Raw genomic sequence first — 18,452 nt, forward strand, 5'->3', positions numbered from 1 at the left:
TAGGACACACACACTCAATCCTTCAGCCACTGTTCTGCCTAACCACCCACCCAAGGCTTGGTGACTACTAAGACAAATACCACCTACACCTCGCTCTAATTCTAAATTGTAAGCTTATCAATAAGCTTCACCTGAATTTAGGTCCAAGAGACAAGATATATTGAGTTGAAGGCTCTTCTTCATTCTCTCGATGGGCTAGAGAAGGAAATAAAACTTGTTAAACAATCTGGTGAATTGGATTCTAGCTTCAATCCTGTCACTGACTTGACTGGAGTCCTCAAGAAAGTAGCTGACAACACTGCATCTTGGCTGCTTATACTTTCAGTGATAGGAACAGACATTTGTTCTGGGGAGAAAAAAAAAAGGCTATTAAAACTCTGTGGAAGAATTAACCTAGTTCGTGTTTAACTTTTGTGACCTACTAGTACATATTTGAAGAGTATATGCACAAGCCTCTGTCTTACGCTGTCCCAAGGGTTACAAAGCAGAATGGAATCATGGGTTAAGATTTTTCTAGGAACAGCTACCTTCTTGGAATGGAACACAGGCCCAAACGGAAATGTGTATCAAATTCTGCACTACGACAGTTTGCGTTACAGTGACATTCCAACCTTACACGGTGAAAGGGGTGCCATAGACATTAGAATCTAACACAGCTGAAGGAATTTTTTTTTCACTTCTTACTCTCCCTTAATTTCTTCTTTTAGGGTCTGACATAAGGTGACCCCCTAATTCCTGAAATGCCTTTGTCTTGACTTATACTATACCTGCTACCTCTGCGAGCTTACCTTCCTCTCAATCTTTGCTGCCACCTCTTCCACGTTCAAGATTCCCACTGTGCATGCCCACCCCCCCCCCCGCAGCCCTCCAGCAAGAATACATCTTCAACTTCGTGATTATCTCTCTCCGAATTCTACTGTGGGTTTCAGACATCTCAGTTCACTAAGCATCCATTCCTGCTCTCCCATTCAAGCCACAGGATATTTCAAACCATTTGTCACAACATAAAAAAGGTTGATGCCTAAAAGACAGACATACATAAAGCTAAACTCACTACCTTTCTGCAAAGCAAATTTCCTTCTCCCCAGACTAATTGCAATCGCTATTGCTATTTTCAGTTTACCAACTTGAAACATTAATTACCTTTTGCTCCCTCCTACTGTAATCCCTAAATTTAATTTGTTACCAAGTTCAAACTTTCTGGTTTGCAACATACCACATTTGTTTCCTTACTTTCTATTCCCATCTTTCCCTTTGGAGTCTGGCCCTGTTTTCTAACTTTCGTTATCTGTTATTCCTCCCCAGGACTGGTCCCTCTTGTTGGCCACACTCAATCTCAGGCTCCTCCACCCTACTTCCCAGACATTCCACAGTCCTCTTGCCCAGTTAAACCAATTTCCCCTGTCCCACTCCCCACTCCCCCTAACCAGACTTGTGTTACTGGGCCAGACTGGATTGTCACCCTCCCTTTCTACATGGCCAAATGTTGACTGTCTTTAAAGGTCCAGCTCAAGTTTCATTTCTTTAGTGACACTCGGCTTTTCCTACACTCCCACTGGACAATGCCATTCCCTTCTTGAGTAGATTGTCATTCTCTACACCCCTCATTGTTTCTTGAATAGTAAGCATGAGGGAAGCTGGGTTTGGACCATTTTTTTCTGGTATCCTCATTGACGGTGCTAGATGCATAATGGGTGTTCAAGAATTCCTTTTTTTATTACAAAATGATTGAGGTTCAAACTATATTCTTTAATTGGAAAATCTCTGCTCTTATTCCTCTTCTCAGTGATTGCAAATTGAATTTAGAAGAGCCCATGAGGGTCATGACACTCTGGTTCTCCTCCCCATTCTTCTCTCCCCTTTTGAAATTTAACACATGAAAAACACAGCATATCATACTAAAAGTTCTACAATTTAAGAACTTTAGTAACAAGGGACCACAAAATCCTTTAAGTATGAAAAACTACCCCCCCCCAAAGCATTCAGGTTAAACAAAGCCCTTATATTAAAAAGCAAGGATAACTGGAAACCCTTCCTCTTCAGGTCCCTGGGGAAATGCTGCTCTGAGCCTGACCTTGGTGGTGGAGAAGGTGGGTGTGGGGAGGAAACCTAAAATGCCTAGAATCTAGGGCTCAAGCCAAGGGAGGACGAGACCCAAATCCACTGAGCCCCAGTACATCTTTCTCTGATGCCAGAAGTTGAAGGGGGGTTCTCATTTCTTAACTTGTCTCGCTCTATGCTTAAATCTGTTTAAGCTATTGTTCTACTTATCCTATCGCCCACCAGCCACCAAGTAACAAGGCCTTCCTAGTTAGTTCAAGGAAACAACAGCACACCAAGTCACATGCCCTATTGTGCTCTGCTTAAGAGTAACTGCAACATTTAGGTTTTTGTGGGCCAGCAGAACTTAATTAACTACATTATAAATCAAGGAAAAATTAGAGCTCCACATATATGCAAACCTTTATAATTTCCATACATCCCTGAATTAATCATAAGGGCAAACAAATTACTTGCATTAAAAATAATCTAAAAAAGTTGTTGGCTTGCCACAAGGTTAATATACCATTGAGTTACGAAATTATTGCTAGGGAAAAAATGAAGAAAACAACGTATGGAATAGTCAGCATATCATCCTAGCAAAGAGATAGTTCTTTTGCAAAAGACTTTAGCAGTGTGGCCATATTTCTCCTTAAGGCAAACCACAATACTTAAGTATGTCTTCTTTTTGTTTCTGCTTTATTCCTAAACAGAGGTCTTGGAGATTCTGCCAGTGATGTACCTGGATAGTCACTGGGTATTTTAATACAAGTACTGATTAAAATGCCCACCCTACAAACTACACAGGACCTTGAAGAGGGGTGTGAGGGCCTTCGAGCACAGGCAACTTTATAAGGGTTGTGTCTAATCCTCTAGTAAGATGCATAAGATAGTATGTCAGAATTTTAAAACTTTGAAGGTCCAAAGAAAGTAGTAATAGTGGAAAACTGGGGGTATGGAGACCTTTTTGTAATTTTTCCACGCTGAAATTCAGAAGGAAAAAAAAACGAAAAAAAAAAATAGGGGCGGGAGAGTTCAACCCCAAGACCCTGTTGCAGATTCTATGGCACAAGTCAAGAAGATGTAGCCAGCCAGCTCATAAATTTGCCACTAACCACAAGTAAATATAATTCAAAACACCTGGAAAGCTTTTTGAATAAAATGAACTGAAAGACCCTATAGAGTCAGGCAGTTGTCAGAATCTGTGCTGCCAGACAGATGGCGTCAATGCTCTCAGAACAATGAGACAAGTCAAAGGCTTAATTCATTCAGCTGAGCAGCACCTCTGCACATGGATTACAGTTTACACTTCATAATGTACACTCCTGCTAACGCCATATGTTTAAGAAAACGTCACTGGGGTTGGAAAGACAATTCCCAAATTCTCGCCACCCTTTGGTTACATGAGTGTGTTCACTTGGTGATAAATCACTGAGCTCTAACTTTGGATTTGCACACTATTTTGTATGTGTGTTATGCCTTAATAGGAAGGTTTGAAAACAAAAAAAACAAAAAAACAAAAAAAAAGGAAGGTTTGAAAACTTCCTGGCACCCTTCAGCTACATTAGTGGCATCATTAAACACTGCTGCAGAAATACCTCAGTAGTATAGCATTCCAGTCATTTGACATAAACTGACTATTTAAGATGGAAACATAACTGCTTGTGGACGACCAGCTCATGGGTGGTAAGAACCAACGTTGCATCTAAATGTCTGAGGGAGAAAATGATTCATCGATTTAGGGGTGTGCAGACTGGGCCACTGAATCCAAAACAGGCTAATTCAGCAATTTCCAAATGTGGGGCAACTCTTAAGACTCTTTCGGCTTAAAGTTTACTCTAACGTTTCAAGAGAAAAGCACTGCATGGTGTGTGTGTGGGTGTGGGTGTGTGTGTGTGTGTGTGTGTGTAACAGAAATTAATAGAAATTGGGTCAGTAGGAATCCATTTTTGAAGTTTCAAAACATTCTTAACTTGTGACATTCCATGGAATCATAAAATCAGAGCTGAGAATAACTGATCTGAATCAGCAGAAAATGCCTATGAGAAGCAGGAATCCCAACCAAAACCCGTTGCCATGGTTACAACCCTATAAAGCAGCTCAAAGATTATATAACAGGGCAAAAGTGGAAAGTGAGCACTCTGTATGTGCCCAGATGATAAACAAATTTCACATACTTTTTAAATACATGTGTTAATCAAGTGTCTCCTATGTATTATGGAAGATTCATCTTGAGAACAGAAAAAGGTTTTTTATTTGGCGAGAAGCTTCATTTTATTCATTTAACAAATAGGTATTGAGGGACTTAACATGGTGAGGTGCCATGATATGGTATTTTTCTTGGAAGACACACTTTATGCTCTTTAGGACCTCAGGCTACTTGGGAAGGCTGGGGGTAGACGATACTAACAGAGATGCAACAATTATAGAAAAATAAAATGTGATGTGAATCAAATGCTAAGCAGTGCCGTATTTAACTGCAGCAATTGAAGGAAGGGGTATATTCGGTATAGATTAGTATAATTAGTATATATTAGTGTACTGCAGGGGGTGGGCAGTGCGAGGGGCACACAGTCTGGGCCTTCTAGCATGGACAGGTTAAGATTGCTGAAAGAAGATAGGGCATTCTAAGCTAGGACAGTCTAAGCAAAGGGCAAGGTGGTGTGAATCAGCAGGAGGTAGACCAGGGCCACTCAAAGTGTGATTCAAGGCCTAGTGCCAGCCCCCAATTTTTTTATTACCAGTGTTTTCACCAAGACAAGTCCAGAAATTAATAAACTAGACCTAGAAACTTATTGCAGTTTGACAGAGTAATTTTGTTTCGTGAGTCTAATAATAACTTGTATTTTACATATCTTTATAATTTCATCTCCTAATGATTTTTATTGTATTATACAAAAGTATTGATCCATGATGGGTTCGAAGTAAAAAAAAAAAAAACTACAAATCTGAGCAGTGGGTCTCTCAGCACAGCTCCTTTAAGAAGCGTTGTTTAGGGAAGTGTGATGATATAGCTGACTCAAACAGCTTGGGTTTGGAGGTGGGGGCCGGGAGAGGCGAGATAACAGAGGCCTTGAAACCAAAAGCCAGGGAAAATAAGCATTAGAAACTGGTCCTAGGGGATACCTGGGTGGCTCAGTGGTTGAGCGTCTGCATTCCACTGAGGCTCAGGTTGTGATCCTGGGGTCCTGAGATCGAGTATCACATCAGGCCCCCCACAGGGAGCCTGCTTCTCCCTCTGCCTATGTCTCTACCTCTCTGTCTCTCACGAATAAATAAATAAAATCTTTAAAAAAAAAAAAAAAGAAAGTCGTCCTAGGTTCACAAATAAGGAGGTGACATGAAGAAAGAAGTTATTTTGTGAGGCAGAGTCTGGCAGCAGTTGGTTGGGTTCGATAGGGAAGGGAGATCAATCTCTTGGGGAAATCCAGGGAGTAGAGTTCTTTTGGAAATCTGGCGAAGATTCTGAACTGGAATTCCACCCCACCCCACCCCCACCAGCCCAGAGGGATGGATGGTAAGCACTGTAGGATAAGGGGCAAAATTTAGAGACGCTAGCTATTTGAGGGTAAAAAAAGGAGAAACAAGGACTCCAAGGTTTCTTGCTGGAAGCTGAACACAGAGACCTCACTTCCTTAAAAGGAAAAGTTAAGCCTTGACCAAGGATGACAAGTAAAAACAGGCTAGGAAAGAATGTGGGGGACCCCAAAACACTGAATTACTTGGAGGATGGAGAGGTTTTTTGGCGGTGGGGAGGTCTCAGGGGGCAAGGGGTATGATCATGGAAAACAAGAAAGATCTAGTAAAGAAGTAACACTAAACACTGAGACTATGGATCTGTACCTCATCAAATCTGTGTGACCCATAAACTAACCTACATGGTTTCTACCCTCTGCACTGGAATTAGCATATGTTAAAATGGCCATCTGCAGAGTACACTGTAAGGGAGGAGCCTTTCTGTCAAGGTTTAAATAGCAATGCTTCCCTGAGCTCCTTCTTACAGATATCAACAACAGAATGGTACGTGAGATTTAATAGAATCAAATTAAGATGGCCTCTGCTTGGGACCTGCAAGAAGAATGTTTCATTTTGCCTCGAAAATACTGTTTAAACTTTATATAAGTTTATAACTATAACACCACTGATCTGTTAATATTTGGTATGTGGTACATAAGTGCTTCCAAGGGTATCTTATATGAAGGGCAGTGATTCCCCCCCTTGTTATAACTCGTACCTGTAAGGGGTAGATTCTTATGAATTTAATAAGCAGTATTTAATAGACTGCTTTTATGTAATTATATCACTGTTAGTAATTTTCCAAAAGTATTTACAGACAAATTGCTCTCCGAATCTGGTTGGGAAAAAGCTTTTTACCAGATAAGATGCCATCTATCTTGTATAAGAAATATATTGCTTACCCTCCCCCATCCAGGGCTATAGAAGATAAGAAAGCACCTAAGGGTACAGTTACTAACAACCTTAGACAGGTTTAGAAAGTAAGGAAGGACTATGGGGTTATAGTCTCCTAAGAGATCAAACTTCAAGAAATTCCAATAAACAGAGACATACAAGGGAGTGTGGGTGCCTACAAGGATGAGAATATGTCATTAAAAAAATTGTGGGGGGATCCCTGGGTGGCTCAGCAGTTTAGTGCCTGCCTTAGGCCCAGGGTGTGACCCTGGGGTCCCAGGATCCAGTACCATGTCATGCTCCTTGCATGGACCCTGCTTCTCCCTCTGCCTATGTCTCTCTGTCTCTCTCTCATGAATAAATAAATAAAATCTTTAAAAAAAATTTAAAAAATAAAAAAATTGTGTCGGCAATACAAACTGGTTCTCTTGTCAGCACTGGAGTTTCTGGCCTATACTATGCTTGTTTGAACTATTTCTGAATGTGCCTTGTATTTTTCCTTATTACATAATCTTTAATTTTTGAAGATTATCTTGTCCAGCAGCCTCTTCTGAATGAATGCAAGTACATATTCCCTAGACTGGCATTTTCTAAACTGAATTAGAGACTACTTGGTTCTATGAAATGTTACTGTATTCCTTACAAAGAAAGAGTATGTTTATCTTATGGTCAAAAAAAGAAGTTTGGGAAATATATAAACACATTAAAAACTTAGAGAAAGTCTTGTAGTAAAGAAATTCATTAAACTTTTTACTTACCTTATAATTTGGAAATGACCAGAAAACCTTTTTTCCCCTTGCGGAATGTTTATGAACCTCACAGCAAACACTATGTTTTATGTAGGAAGTACCGCCTTGCCTAAGCACAGCTAAAATCAGTATTTAAAATAAAAACTAAATAAAGTAGTTCATGAGAAGGGGAAAAAAAGAACCCATGTGAAGTTTCTGGAGAAAATATATATTACTATTACCATAGTTTTGTTAAGGTTCTATGATGCTAACCTAAAATGAAATGTTTCAGATGCATTTGAATGACATGGAAAGTATAACAGAGATACTTTTATTTTAAAAGTGCAGATATTAAGCGTTAGAATTGATTTCATATTTTTAAAGTATATTTACTTTCCCAGCTGCACTTTCCATCCTTTCTGTTTTTATTCCTGACTGTGGGGGACAGCATTTTCCAAAACATCAGATAGGTGTGGAAAAGCAAGCAGATAGGATAGGATGTAAACTTAGCCACAAACTACCTATTCATAAATAAATTTAACTGAGGATATATTTTTGAGGCTTATAAATAAATAGATACAGATAACCTTACATAATTTTATTTATAAATATTAGGTTACAGAGAAAGCAAGCTGTAAGACAATACGTCAATTTGCTTTTAGGAAAAAACTGCTGTATTTTGCTAAATGTTTAGATCGTTTAGTATATCTGCTAGTAGAAAAAGAAGATTTCTAAATACTGTGTTTCCTTCAATACCTGACTACTTTTTTTTCTAAATTAAAAATGAGAAAGGATGGTAAATTAAACCATAAGTGCAAAGGGAAACTCTTAATCATCCTTAATGTTTTACCACATATGAATGAGCTAAATATCACATCTTCAAACAGAAAGATTTAAATAGCCAATGGATTTTTTAAGCAAACAAATCCTTACATACATTTGGACTAAGGGAAAAGCAATTTATTCTCACATCCTAGAAAAGAAATTCCATGTAGGTGTTTTTTCAAACATAATGTTAATTGTTAATAATAGAAAAAAATGAATAAAGCTGGCCACATGTCTGGCAACATAAGAGCCCCTTTGAAATTAAACACATCAACTTTTTTTAAGTCTCAAAGAATAACAAGTATGATTAATAAAAAATAATCAAGATAGGACTCAATTATGATGATTTTTTTTTTAAAGCAAACCAGGTCTGGGACGTCAGGGACGTCTGGGACGTCTGCCTTTGGCTCAGGTCATGATTCTGGGGTCATGGGATCAAGCCCCACATTGGGCTCTTTGCTCAGTGGGGAGTCTGCTTCTCCCTCTCCCCCTTTTGTGCTCTCTCTCTCTCTCTCTCAAATAAATAAAAAAAAATCTTTTTTTAAAAAAAAGCAAACCAGGTCCAATAAAAAAGTTTTGCAATACTAAAAGCAAATAAGCAAAGGTACAATGATAAGGTGAAAACAGCAGCAATTAAGATAGCATACGAAAAACAAGTAGAATAGGATGGATGATCTAATAAGTACATAACAAAGACTACAGTTCTATGGCAAATAACCATTAGATTATTAGGAATAAAAGAATCACTGGAGGGGCACCTGGGTGGCTCAGTGGTTGAGCATCTGCCTTTGGCTCAGGTCCTAACCCCAAGGGTCCTCAGATAGGATCCAATGAGTCCAGCATTGGGCTCCCCATGGGGAGCCTGCTTCTCCTTCTGCCTATGTCTCTGCCCCTCTTTGTGTGTCTCTCATGAATAAATAAATAAAATCTTTTAAAAAAAAAGAATCACTGGACACAGCAATAAGAAGATAAAGGAATATTATAAATTAAGGAACTAAGACCATCCTTTCACATCATTTTGAAACATCCTTCAAATCTACTAGAGTATGATTTTAAAACAAAAAAAAAGTAGTCCACTGCTAAGTGAGATAATTATAATGCTACATATCATGCAGTGAGTACAATACAAATAATTATAGGTTGGATTAAACAAAATCTGACCCTACCTGGTTATAAAAATACATGTTAAAAATGGCTACTCCTTTTAGATTCACTAATGCAAATGAAGAGGCAAGACATTAGTCACAGAATCTGAAAAAAAAGCAAATTTTAAACCAAAAAGAAGACATAAAATGATAAACACAGCACCAGATAATGATTTTTTAAATATCCTGTAAATAAAAGAAAATCTAATGAATTTTTTTCTTTTTACAAAACACTGGTAGATTTAACATTAAAAAACACAATCCTACCTGAAGAACTATTCTACCATTTGAATATGAGGAATCAAATTAGCAACACAAACACAATGAAAGAATTCAGTATATCTAAGTAAAACAACAAATATTATCATATAGTCATCAGGTTAATCATAATATTCAAGTGCAGAATTTTGGGAAAACATTTTTTCACAATAATTTATCAAATTCTCAGGTAAAGACATTCTCAATAAGTATAATACTGCAGCATTTTTACACAGCATTAAGGCAGTAAGACAAATGGAATAGAAGAACATAATCAAGCCACATGGAAATTGGAAAAATAAAACTTTCTTAAATGACAAATGAATCAAAATAGGAAGCAACTATTTAAAATACAGCGAATCGAAATATATTCATAGCCCTACATGGCTCTTTTAAGAGCAGTTTGGAAAAAACTAGTAAAACTGATAAACTGCTGATAAAATTAAACAAAAGAGCAAGGCACAAAAATTATTGACCTCAAAGACATATACATAGTGCAAAAATTATTTAAATTGTTAGGGAGTTCCATATGCACGAACGCTTTTTTAAAAAGGAAAGGAATAACCTTCTTGAAAAGAAAAAAAAAGCTTACGTACCTAAAATGAAATAAAAACTCTAAACAGACCAAAGAAATAAGCAATATTATCAACAAACCTCAGAAGAAACAAAAATCTCACTTAAATGTTTAAATATTAAATGAATGATAATCCTTTTACAGAAATGATTCCTAAAAGTCCTCTATCAAACTCCTCTTCATGAAGTGAATGTCAACTTGATTCTTAAACCAGACTTATGGCTAAAATCTCAAAAGGAAATTATAGATTGGTCTTACTTGCAAACTCAGATGCAAAATTCAAAATGAAATTTTAACAAACCACTTTATGATAAGGTGTCATGTTCTGTCAGGTTTTAGCCTGTAAGGCTAATTTTAAATAAGACCAATGATTCACAAAAGAAATAATAAAAATAAAGTGGATAAAAAAATCCAACACTCATTTCTGTCTTTAAAGTAGATGGATTTTTAAAAAATATTATATACTTGATATGTCCAAAAAAACTCAACACTATTCTTAGACAATTAGAGATATTCATCTAAAAAAAGAAAAACCACATTAAGATATCTAGTCATTATTCCTAATTAACGATGTTAGGAAATTTGACCTTTGTAATCAAGTATGAAAAATGAAGTTCTGTAAGGAAACAAAATTAAAACAGCACCCTTTGCACACTATGCAATTATATAATCTAAAAGACCAAGCTACTGAAGAAACTAAAAATAGAGTTCAACAAAGGGGTAAGTTATAAAATCACAAAAATCTACTGCATTCCCATTCCAATAATAAACATCTACCAAATACAACTAAGACAGAAATCCGTTTTACCGCAGTAAAACCACCAGAAAAACATTACCTGAAAATTACCCTAATTGGACACACATATACTGCAGGGACTAAGTATGGAAAAGATGACAACAGTTTAATACAATGCAGAAGCATTTAGGCCTTCATTTCTACCTAGAGAGTTTCCAAATCCTGTCGATTGTACCTCTGTAATGTACCAGTATGATGTACAAAAAGCTTCTCCTCTAAATATAAACTTAATGCCCAAGTTCCTCAGAACATGAGGTTTGAGACAGATGGTTTCTATCAAAGGAATGAATGAAACAAACCACAAGTAAATGTTCATTTAGTACATCTGTGGTAGTTAAAAAAAATAATAAGGATAAAGCCAAATAACTACAGAACTACCAGGATAACGAAGACGCTCAAGACCCTGTTGACTATACTACCACATAAACCAAATGTCCCAGCAGCCCGGGTGGCTCAGCAGTTTAGCGCCGCCTTCAGCCCAGGGCGTGATCTTGGAGACCCGGATCCAGTCCCACGTCCGGCTCCCTGCATGGAGCCTGCTTCTCCCTCTGCCTGTGTCTCTACCTCTCTCTCTCTCTCTCTCTCTCTCTCTCTCTCTCTCTCTCTGTCTCTCATGAATAAATAAATAAAATCTTTAAAATAAATAAATAAACCAACTGTCTGAGCCAGGACCTCAGTTCAGGAACAGGTACTCCTCAAATTAGACCTCTCTTTCCTCCCATCTAAAAAAAGTGTTTTCTACAAAAGATGTTTGCTCTAGCTGTATTCACAGTATTTTTTAAATCTCAGAGATGTGATTAAACTCTAATACTGCATTTATTCCCCTCGTTCACTAATTGTTCATTTCAAGGGATATCCAGGTGAATAAAACATGCAGTCTCTGATCTTCAGGAGCTTCCACTATCTTATTTAGCACAGCCATTAAAATAAGTGTTCATAATCATGCTACCTGATACATGAAAATGAATGTACAGAAAAGTCAGCTGGTAATGTCTCTCAACAACAAAAACAAGAAAACTGCATAACCACTGATAAAAGCAACATGAAAGGATTGTCTCTAACATGCAAACAGAAACAAAGGAGACAACAATTTTTAAAAAAAGATACAAGTAGTTGGTGTTTTTAAATCGTTTTTCCAAACTTGCACTGCAACTTTCACAAAGCTTTCAAGAGCAAAGTTTGGCATTATCTAGCTACTTCTATTCCTGTATTTTTTTTTAGAGGGGACTAACCTTTAGGCAGAGGTAGCTCAGTATGCCCCTTTTTCCCCCTCCTGTTTCTCTTAACTGCCAATAACATAAAATGCCAAGTACTTCTTGTAAATTACTCACTGCCCTTACTGAATAGGGGAATTCATGTTCCTTTTCCTCATTTTAAAACAAGATGAATGGAACATGTTATATTTCTTTCCTTTTTAAAAGTTGCTTTTTTTAACTTGTGAGCCTTAAATTAATTATTTCAATGGGTCAGTGGCCCCTTGATAGAAAAAATGTTCTCCCATCCTGTTTAAGACGATGCTATTTGTTAGAATATAAAAAGAGATCCTGAAAGTAGATTTTACTTACAAATTTTGCAACACCAGGCAGGAGACGCCTCTACATTCAGGCTACCGGTGGCCCTTGAAGGCATTGAAAGGGATTTTATGTTTCTTCATTAAACTTCCAATATATTTTGTTCTTTAATGAAACAATGTTTCATTTTGTTTTTTTTTTCAATGTTTCATTTTGGATGCCACTCTGAGAAACAGTTCAAAATTGGGAGACCCAAAACTGAGGAAGAGAAAGAAATGAACATAAGCGACAATGGCAGTCAAAGAGAAGAGAAACTGCCACTAAAGCCAGGATAATTCTCCCAGAAGCCCTCACATGCTTGGCCTACTAGCTCCAGTTAGAACAGAAGAATCATAAAGCCTTCACACTAAGAGGCAAAGAGCATCCAAGGACTTAGGCTAATTTCCTTAATGAGGCCACAGAGAGTTTGGTGAATTTAATCTTGAGAAGATTTATTATATTGGTTTCAGCTTCATATTTAGCTTGAACACAATTAACTATAGTCCAAATACATTCTTGACTGTGTGTTCTTGCTAGTCTCTCAAGAGTTCAACAGCTGCTTCTCTCTGGCTGCTAGTAATAGAAAGGAATGAATTCGGTGATTTAGATTTAAACCCTGAATCTTGAAAGACTTGACTTTTGCACTTGAAAACTTCTTTTAAAAAACAAGTAAATCAATAAAATAAAAACCTGCCAAGCCTGAGAACCCTAAGGCTGAAGCATGGAAAAATGAAATAAAAGACCCATGGTGGCTTCCAATCCAACTTCAGATCCAGTTTTTGGTCTGTTTTATCGTTCTTTTCTTGTTAGGGTGCAGTATAAGGGTTGAAGCTCCAGATTAAAAAGTACAGAAAGATGTGTATAAGGCTCAGAGACAGAGGAATGAGTTAACCATGAAATCAGAAATTAGACTAGGATTCAAGCAACTTAACCACATGAGCGAATGGATGGCAGAGAAAGAATTCACACAATGTCTTTAGAAGTGTGAGAAAAGATGCTCACTGGGGAAAGGACCTTTTAATAAATGCTTTTGTGGAAACAATTAAAATTCATTCCCAATGAGTCAAGGAATTGAACTTTTTAAAGAATTATGAAAAACTATAGGAAAATGGAATGGTGCATTTACACTCCATGTGCAAGAGAATTTTATTGCTACCAAGACCAAAAAAGAGACAGAAATTAATTATCACCCATGGGTGATAAATATGACTAAATAAAAATACATCTTTTTGTACATTAAAAAAAGAAAAATCGGTACAGATTAAAAATCAGCCACAATTTTGATGTTAAAAGAACTTATATGGCAGCCTGGGTGGTTCAGCGGTTTAGGGCCGCCTTCGGCCCAGGGTGTGATCCTGGGGAGCCGGGATTGAGTCCCACATCGGGCTCCCTGCATGGAGCCTGCTCCTCCCTCTGCCTGTGTCTCTGCCTTTCTCTCTCTCTCTTTCTCTGTGTTTCTCATGAATAAATAAATAAAATCTTTTATAAATAAATAAATAAATAAATAAATAAATAAATAAAAGAACTTATAGAAAATAATAAAAGTCTGATACAACCTGATAGTTAATACTACTTCCCTCCAGGTAAATGGTCAAAAGGTAGAAAAATATTATGCCACCAAGAAAGAAATACTGAAAAATGTTTGGCTTCATCAGCAACTAAAGCACTGCATATCTATTAAGTTTATAATACACACACAGTTTATTCTCCCAGCAAACGATACCAGTTTATAAGGATGTAATACTCTGTTGGCTCCAGGTGAATTAGTTAAAGCAACAAATAAGAGAAAAATCTATATTTTCCGTCATTGCCATTTTATATACTGGCCATTTCCATGTGCCACTAGAATAGTTTTCTGACTTTTAGTGCATGTTTTGAACATTTCCATTTCTTTCAGAATTTTTAATAATTTCATGTTTATTTTTAGTCATTTATGCCTAAATCTATTTGTTTGGCAATCTTTCCTAACTAGTTCTCCATTTCTCCTCTGTCATGAAGTGAAAATGCTTTTAGAAATTTGGTGATAAATATTTCCAATCACGGGACGCCTGGGTGGCTTAGTGGTTGAGTGTCTGCCTTTGGCTCAGGTCACGATCCCAGGGTCCTGGGATCAAGTCCCACATCGGGCTCCCCACGGGGAGCCTGCTTCTCCCTCTCTGCCTGTGTCTCTCATGAATAAATAAAATTTTAAAAAATTTCCAATCACAAGCTTATTTATGATAATTTTGTACACTTCATTAAATCCTGTATCATAGAAAAAGAAAATTTTGTTTTAAAAAGATTTTATTTATTTATTCGCAAGAGACACTGAGAGAGAGAGGCAGAGACACAGGCAGAGGGAGAAGCAAGCTCCATGCAGGGAGCCTGATGTGGGACTCGATCCTGGGACTCCAGGATCAAGCCCTAGGCCGAGGGTAGGCTCTAAATCGCTGAGCCACCCAGGGATCCCCGAAAAAGAAAACTTTTAAGGGTTTAAGGACTGGCTAAATTTATTGTTGGGTATTCCTAAAAGTGACATTAGATTTTAAATGTTATTTTATTATAGAAGTGTTGGCTACCACTAAAATGGTAATCATACTGCAATACATAAATGTATCAAATCAACATGCTGTAACCATAAGCTTACAGATGTCACATGTCAGTTATAGCAATAAAAAACGTTATTTTAATTCTGTAATCTAAAACTAAAAGAGACATATATAGGCATATAATTAATTCAGTATCTCAATGATCACAAGAATATTTATATCTTTAATCAACAGATATAGGCATATAATTAATTCAGTATCTCAATGATCACAAGAATATTTATATCTTTAGTCCAACAGATGTCAGACAGTACTAAACCTTTAATGTAACTAATTAGTGTTTATAAAAGCAATGTTGCTTCAATGTAAAAGAATTATAGAACAAAAAAAAGTAGAGAAAGCACAGCTGAAGAAGTAAAGCAAGAAGATAAAATTTTAAAACCACCTGAAAGTTTACCTAATAATGGTGAGAATTTTTTTAAATTATGAAGATATTGTCAAACAAGTAATGTAGATAAGCTGAATTATATTGAGTAGGAGGAATGGATAGAAATGATTCAAGGCAGGTGAAAAGCTTCAGAACCACCCCCTGTAGTACACAGAAATAAGCAATTATGTGAAAACTGTGTTTAAGTTCACTCTCTCAAATAAAGTATCTACTTCCCATTTTAAAAATCGGTCAATGGTTAAATAAACCCTGGTATATTGGTGAGGGACTAAAATCTAGCCATCAAAAATGGCAAATGTGTGGCCCATGGTGGAGGGGTTTTAGGAGAGATGGGCAGTAGGCAAGATCTTAATAAAACAGAGGACACAAATGTGTCTTTTTTGGCAAAAATGACAAGGACACAAAGAGATTAGAGTTGTATAAATAGTTGCTATTCTGTGGGGAAGATACTGCCCTCTTTTCTTTTAAGGTATTTCAATATACAATAAAAAAATCATAGTATCTTCAACCTATTTTTGCTTGTCTCAGAGGATGAAGTCCCCCTGCCCACTGCCATTTCTCCCAAGTTGGCCCTCTAACTTGTATTTCAATGATCCTCTTCCTAGCCTTTGTGGGGCCCTATGCTTTGTCTCCATGGGCCATCTGTATGTCCAGTGATGCATGTGGTCCACTTCTCCCATTTAGAACAGAACGACAAACACTCCTTTAATCTTCCTGTACCCTCCAGGACCACCCCTCTCCCCCCATGCTTCCACAGACACCTTGCTCCTACCTTTATCTTGCACATTGGTTGAAAAAAAATGTCTATCCTTTCGGGAGAGTCTACAGGTCGAACCTCCCCACTTAACATATCATATTCACTAAATAAAGGACACTTTTTTTATTTTTTTCAGCTTTACTGAGATGTAATTGACAGATAACGTTGTAAGAACTTTATACATTGTGGTGATTTAAGTATATATTGTGAAAGGATTCTGACCCTCTAGTTCATGAATTCATCCATCACCTCACATATTTATCTTTTTTTAAGTGAGAATATTTAAGTTCTACTCTCAACAAATTTCAATTTTTTAAATTTTTTTAACAAATTTCAATTTTATAATACACTGTTATCAACTACAGTAACCATGTTACACATCAGATCCTCAGGCCTTATTCATCTTAGAGCTAAAAAGACAGATTTAAAATAGATTCAATAGAGGTTAAAGTCATTATGTAAGACTTTTCAAAGGAGATTTCAAGACTTCAGGTAGATGCTACAAGCAGAGAAAATGAATGTGACCATGTTTGTTTGCTTTTAAAGATTTTTATATATTTATTGGTGGAGAGGGGCAGAGGGAGAGGGAAAGAGTCTTAAGCAGACTCTGGGCTTAATGCAGAGCCCCAAGCAGAGCTCAATCTCACGACCCTGAGATCTCGAAACCAAGAGTCAGATGCTTAACCAAATACACCACCCAGGTGCCCCCGTTTGTTTTAATCCAGACCATAAAGAAAGGAAATGAACCCTTATATTTCAATAGCAGCCACTATGTTTTTCAAAGTACTTTCCTTTGGGTTAGGGAATGTTACAGGGATCCTGTATATTGCAGAGGAAATCTCAGACATGCTCTAATCTAGCACTTTCATTTTACAGATGAAGAAACCGAGGCCCAGTGCCTTGTTAAGGATGGCTAACATCAACCAGTCACATACTCTGCACCTACAAGTAAATGCTTCACATGTGTCTTCTGCATAAACCTCAGTATGAGCCCCATTTAACAGTTGGGGAAACTAACTCAGAACAGTTAAGTAATTTCCCAAAGGTAACATGGGGCAGGCTGCATAACTGGTGGGCCCCAGCACAAAATGCAGACAGAGTCCCTTGTTCAAAACTTAAGAATTTTAGGAGAGCAACAGTAGAGAATTAAACCAAGTATAAGGCTCTTGCGACTGCCTGGCTCTGGGGGACTGCACATGTCACATGCCCACAAAGTCAAGCCTGGCTGTACAGTTAGTAGAAGTACTGGAGCTGGAGATTAAACCCACTTCCTCAGAGCACAGAGTCCCTACACTTAACCGCTACTCTCTTCTGTCTCCTGGGAATTTAAGGGATCGGCTTAACCCAAGTTTCACCACTGGCTTGCAACAGAGATAAAATTTGGACCCTGGACGCTTGACATCAGTTGCCTATGGCCACAAAAGACCCTTTTGCGCCCTGTCCCTCTTCCAGGTGATTAAGATCAGCTAGCTATGGGCAAATGGAAAGGAGCAGCTGTTACCATCACAGCTGAATTGGCTTGCTGCTGGCTGGCCCAGCCCTGCCCACCACCTGCTCCACACTCTAAAATCAGCCTTTGTACACCCTGGCTTCTGGGAAAGATGCAGTAGGGAGGAAATGGAGGGAGGGGGTTCTTCTTCTGGGTGGGGTGCGTTTTTTTGGTTTTTTTGTTGTTGTTGTTTTTTGTTTTTTTGGTCTTCCTCCATAGATCCTCTCTGGGGCCAGTCTAGACACATATTTTGAAAAAGTCCCCCTGTGGTTCTGATATATGACTTTGGGTACTGATTTTAGTCTAATAAGGAGAGTTATGAAGACATCTCAGCTAACTCTAGGAAACATCACTCGGGCAAGTATTATGTGGAAATTATAGTACACTTGGAGAAACATGTACCAGAGTTTAGAATGCTAACTCTGACACTTATTTGCTGTCTGACTCTGGCCACATAATTTCACTTCTTTGAGACTCGATCTCCTCATTTATACACTAAGAATGCCATAAACTTCTCTGGCTTGTAAAGTGTGAAGACTCATTGCCCTGTGCCTGACACACATCTAATCATGAAGCTTATTTAGAAAAAGGAAGGGGGGCCTGGGTGGCTCAGTCGGTTAAGGATCTGCTTTCGGCTCAGGTCATGATCTCAGGGTCCTGGGATGGAGCCCCATGGCAGGCTCACTGCTCAGCAGTGAGTCTGCTTCTCCCTCTTCCTTTGTCCCTCCCCCCAGCTCATGCTCTCTTGCTCTATCTCTAGTAAGTAAAATATTTAGAAAATAAATAAAAAAGAAAAAGGAAAACTCTATGCAAAATAACTGCTTTTAAATTTTTTTTATTTAAATTCAATTTAATTAACATAAAATGTATTACTAGTTTCAGAGGTATAATGTAGTGAAGGATT

General features: G+C 37.6%; 1 protein-coding gene across 6 annotated transcripts in view; it reads right to left on the minus strand.

Annotated features, from left to right (window-relative positions):
• The window catches only part of CLCN5 (chloride voltage-gated channel 5), a 155,160-nt gene that overhangs the window by 93,611 nt on the left and 43,097 nt on the right, over nucleotides 1–18,452 (minus strand). Inside the window, exon 4 of one of the 6 annotated variants that reach the window (XM_072817420.1) lies at nucleotides 132–195. The exons of 4 other annotated variants lie outside the window; for them this stretch is intronic. In XM_072817420.1, coding sequence (XP_072673521.1) covers nucleotides 132–183 — 52 coding nt within the window. In that variant the 5' untranslated portion in view covers nucleotides 184–195. Of the gene's footprint in view, nucleotides 1–131; nucleotides 196–18,452 lie in introns of those variants that run through there. One more of the 6 variants, XM_072817425.1, reaches the window with a different exon arrangement.

Source organism: Canis lupus, chromosome X (genome assembly GCF_048164855.1).
Source record: "Canis lupus baileyi chromosome X, mCanLup2.hap1, whole genome shotgun sequence".
Classification (NCBI taxonomy): domain Eukaryota; kingdom Metazoa; phylum Chordata; class Mammalia; order Carnivora; family Canidae; genus Canis; species Canis lupus.